At 46.6% G+C, this 5,000-nt stretch overlaps 1 protein-coding gene across 1 annotated transcript in view; it reads right to left on the bottom strand.

The window, feature by feature from the left end:
• ralgapa1 (Ral GTPase activating protein catalytic subunit alpha 1) overlaps nt 1–5,000 on the bottom strand; it is a 46,253-nt gene that overhangs the window by 18,818 nt on the left and 22,435 nt on the right. The window contains exons 33-34 of the mRNA XM_083551003.1: nt 4,725–4,908; nt 1,287–2,211 (exon numbers count right to left, since the gene is read on the bottom strand). Of these exons, the coding sequence (XP_083407129.1) occupies nt 1,287–2,211; nt 4,725–4,908 (1,109 nt within the window). The remainder of the gene's footprint in view (nt 1–1,286; nt 2,212–4,724; nt 4,909–5,000) is intronic.

Below are 5,000 nucleotides of genomic sequence, written 5' to 3'. Positions count from 1 at the left end.
CGCCGGATTTTAAAGCTAGCGGCCTTTTATTCACAGCCCCCATGAAAGGCAGAGCAGACGACAGAGCCTTTAAGAATTAATCTCTCATATGACCACACACACACACACACACACACACACACACACACACACACACAGGCTGTTAGACAGCCCTCTATGAGGACAATGAGAAAACTATTTTGCCTCAGTGCACTTCAGAGCTCATGTATATCATAGAAATTAATGCCATTACATTACCACCTGACAAAAAACAAGCCAATTACTGCTAATCTGGAAATATTCTGCTTTTCAGACGGAGAAAAACGACAGCAGCGAGCAGACGGAGAGACGCACCGAGAACGAGGGAAAGTGCACATGATGAGCCGATGAGGAACGAGAATAAATACACACTGACTGTTTAGCAACGATTACAGGAGATCGGTGATCATGTGCACGTGCGTGTACACACACACACACACACACACACACACACACACACACACACCATCTATTTCAGTATTTACAGCCTGTATACTACATTAGTATTCACACGAGGAAAGTTTTTGTTGTTTAGAATCTAATAACTATAAAGTCGAATGTTTGTGGACAGCTGATTATTTCACCCACACTCAGGTCTTACACACACTGTTACACAAACATGGAGACACACAATTGTCACTAAAGGACTTCACTTGAACTAGTAGACCCAAAACTGTTCCAGCATGACGATGCCCCTGTGCACTACCCCAAACTTCATTAAGATCAGCTTTCCATTGGTTGGAAGTTGTGGAAGATCTTTGGGATGAATGTGAACGCTGACTGCACCCCAGGAACCTCCTCACCCTCTCATCTACATCACTTTACTTACTAACTTTATTAACACCGTCACAGCTGCATGAATCTCCACAAAATCTCCACAAACGCACTCTGCAAACTGTGTGTTGCTTTGGTGTGTGTTGAAGTGTGTCAGTTTATGTGAGTGTGTGCAGTGTGTGTTGAAATGTGCCAGGGTGTGTTGGAGTGTTTCATTTTGGTGTGTGTTGGATTGTGTGCTGGAGTGTGTCAGTGTGTGTGCTGGAGTGTGTCAGAGTGTGAGAGTTTGTGTTTAGTGTGCCTAAGAAAGTATTTGTGTGTGTCTGAATGTGTGTGTGTATTGGAGTGTGTGATTTTGTGTTGTAGTGTGTGTCTGAGTGTTTGTGTGTGTGTTTTGAAGTGTGTGTTTGTGTGTCGAAGTGTGTGTGTGTGTGTCGGAGTGTGTGTGTGTGTGTGTGTGTGTGTGTGTGCGTGTGTGTGATCATGGTCCTCACCTCTTCTCCCAGGAGTTCATGCCCAGGATGTTGAGCAGGAGTCTGCAGTAGTAGAAGGCTGATTGGGGTTTCTGGGCCGAGGGCTCCGGCTGCTCCATGGCCTTCATGTGGATGTCGTTCCCGTGTTTTGAGGCGAAGTCGCTCTCCTCCGCGCTCTGCTTCAGGATGGCGTTGATCACGTCGTTCTCCTGTTTTTCCGACACGCAGCAGGGGGGTGGAGCCGGGATGTTCAGCGGCATTCCGGTTCTCTGGAGACACTCTGGACTTGAAGAACCCAAATACTGCAGCACCTCGTCCAACATGTCTTCCCCGTCCTGCAGAGAATCCCAACTCGGAATCACTTCACGGCATCGCCTCTTCGCCAACGGCGCCATCGTCTCCAAAAGCATCTCCACCTCCTCCTCTTCTTCATCCTCGTCTTCTTTTTCCACGTCCTTATTTTCCGAGAGCTCGTCCTTCTCATCCTGTTCGATGGAGTCTCGGTCCTCGGTGTGCTCTCCATCGCCCCCTGGGGAACCGGAGGAGGCATGCGAGCGTAGAGTTCGGCTCTGAGGAGCGCACTGAGGCGGCCCGTACAGCACGACCGAATCCCAAGAGTGCTTCCCAGAAATGTCCCTGACGACGAGGCGAACGCAGGCGTCTGGGGCGAGCAGACCGGCGGCCATGCTATCATCCGAGCGGATCTGGAGGCAGGAGAGCAATGTTGATCCGTTCAGGACGAAGAACTGCAGGTTGGGTGTGTGGAAGAGCTCGGGGACGAGATCAGCGCTTTGGCAGTATGGATTGTCCTGATTCTCACACACCTGGCTGGTCAGAGCGGCCGGACCTCCTGCTCCCAGCGGGAAGTGAGACAGATGATTCAACAGGTGAGACACCAGAGTCCGAGCCGCGATGGAGATCAGACCCTGCTGCATACGACTTCTCACTGAGACAAGGAGCACGAAACATACGAAAACAGATTCAGACAGACAGAAAAGGAGGTAAAGGAAGAGAAGAGAATTAAAAAAAAATTAAATGAAGAGAAGAGAAAAGATGAGAAGAGAAGGAAAAAGAGGAGTAAAGATGAGAAAAGAGAAGAAGAGATGAGAACATAGCGATACACTGAGTGAAATGGGAATAAAGGAAGATTAGAAAAAGCAAAAGAACAGAGACAGTGAGAAACGAAGAGAGAAAGAGAGTGAGGGGAGAAAAACAGAAATAAGATGTATGGAAGAGAAGAGACGAGACGGAGAGAGTTAATAAAGCTAAAATAGAAGGTATAATGAGGGCAAGTGAGAAAGAGAGAGAAGAAAACTGACAGGAAGAAACAATGTAATGTGTGTGAGAGTGTGTTTGTGTGTGAGAGTGTGTTTGTGTGTGAGAGTGTGTGTGTGGGGGGGGGTGAGTGTGTGTTTGTGTGAGAGTGTGTGTGAGAATAAATGTAAGATTGAGTGTGTGTGTGTGTGTGTGTGTGTGTGTGTGTGTGTGTGTGTGTGTGTGTGTGTGTGAGAGTGTGTGAGACAGAGTGTGTGAGACAGAGTGTGTGTGTGAGAGTGTGTGTGAGACTGTGTGTGTGTGTGTGAGAGTGTGTGTGTGAGACAGAGTGTGTGTGTGAGAGTGTGTGTGAGACTGTGTGTGTGTGTGTGTGTGTGTGTGTGTGAGAGAGAGTGTGTGTGAGACTGTGTGTGAGACTGTGTGTGTGTGAGAGTGTGTGTGAGAGTGTGTGTGTGTGTGAGTGTGTGTGTGTGAGTGTGTGTGTGAAAGTATGAGAAAGTGTGTGTGAGTGAGCGAGTGTGTGTGTGTGTGTGTGTGTGTGTGTGTGTGTGTGTGTGTGTGTGTGTGTGTGTGAGCGAGAGTGTGTGTGTGTGTGTGTGTGTGTAAGTATGAGCGCGCTTCAACATTGACTGAAAGCAACTGAAAGCAAATAGATGTAAGTGACACTACACGCTTATCAACGCTACTATTCTCCCTCACACTCTCCCGCGCACACACACACATACGCCTGCGCACACGCGCACACAGGGGTTTTGAGGAAGGCTCTAACAGGTTCTGCGTGAGGAACCTGGAGTACTCATGCTTCACTCTGACTCGGCTTCATTACGAGCTGCAGATCTCCTGCTGTTTACCAGAAACGAGTGCAGGAATTAAAGCAGCATGGGGCAGAGGAGAGAGATACAGGAACACACTCCGCATCACACCGAGCTGATTCAGTGTCTCACACTCCCCCTGACGAGCTCTCGCTCCCCATTAATGACAGGAAGACGAGGAGGAGGAGGAGGAAGAGGGTGATGGGGGAGAAGAGGACCTGCAGAGAACAACACCGTGTGTGTTCTCATATAACATTCTCATATCACAATAATTACACACTGCTCCTGAACGCTGGGCTTTGATTGGTCCGCATGTGTCGATATGGCGCTCGTTCTGATATGGTATCGTTTCTATAGCAACAGATTAGTCACACTGTGTAATTGTTGTTATTTTGGGGAAGGAGTCTTCCATGTCAATACAATCAGAGGTGAAGCTGTGACTTTCTTCAGTAGCTGCTATGACATAACCTTCATCTCATAAAATCTAGCAGTTCATTAAAAAAGACGTGATCCAGAAAATTGACACAAGACTCTTCAATCAGTGCACTTATCAGGTTTAGGTCTCTGAGAATACCTGTAGCCTAAACTGCAGCTGGTTAAAGGATCTCTAACTACAGTTCCAAAACTTTCTTCTCATTCTCTCAACAATGTTCTTCTGATTCTCTCTTCAAACGTAGCATCACATTCAACCAATAAAAATGATAATTCTAGTTACAGAGCGAAGCATGTCAAATCGGAGGCGGAGGTCGTCAGCGAGAAAAAGAGATCCGATTGGTTATTGTGCTTAGCGAATGAGCACAGGAGAAATAAACGAAACAGACGAAAGCAAACAATGATGGAGTAAAGAGGGAACGTACAGACACTTTGCAACTTAGCAGACATGATTGAAAAGATCTACGCAGGTTTGTTAGTGATGTTCGCGGCTGGTGGAAACGCTGCTTACTTTATATATTAACATTTCTAGTTTGTCCGGTTTCCCTGTTTGGATGCCGAATACAGACTACTGCCACCTGCTGGTATGGGAGAGTAATGTTCTCTCACACGAGTGCAGAACGCGCACACACACACACGGTTTGGTGTCAGATGCATAATAATCGCGTCGCTGATTAATTTAAAATAGCCAAAAATCGGCCCAATTAATCGGACACCCTCTACTAAAATTTAACTATATTATTTATTATTTTATTATTTATTATTATTATTGATTTCTAATCTCGTACATATGACCATTCCAATGAAGAGAAGTGAAATCTATTCTGACAAAAAAAAAAAAGAAAAAACATATACCTGAATCTCAGTGTGTGTGTGTGTGTGTGTGTGTGTGTGTGTGTGTGTGTGTGTGTGTGTGTGTGTGTGTGAGAGAGAGACTAACCCTCAGTGACCGGCTGTATTTTAGACGAGCGCTCTGAGTCGGGGGAGTGCAGAGGCTCAGGCTCCTTCAGACCCTCCAGCACAAGGAAGGGGTCAAAGGTCGAACTGCTGAGGTCAGAAAGATTCAGAGGGAAGTAACGAGGATTACTGAAACTCTGAGCTCCGTACACACAGCCATGTAGCATCTGAAACACACACACACACACACACACACACACACACACACACACACACACACACAGAAAGTTTAGAAACTTCGGGTCTCTTTTTCCATTAG

The sequence above is a fragment of the Silurus aristotelis genome (assembly GCF_946808225.1).
Source record: "Silurus aristotelis genome assembly, chromosome: 9".
In the NCBI taxonomy this organism is placed as follows: Eukaryota; Metazoa; Chordata; class Actinopteri; order Siluriformes; family Siluridae; genus Silurus; species Silurus aristotelis.
This window is presented reverse-complemented; position numbering and strand designations above follow the sequence as displayed.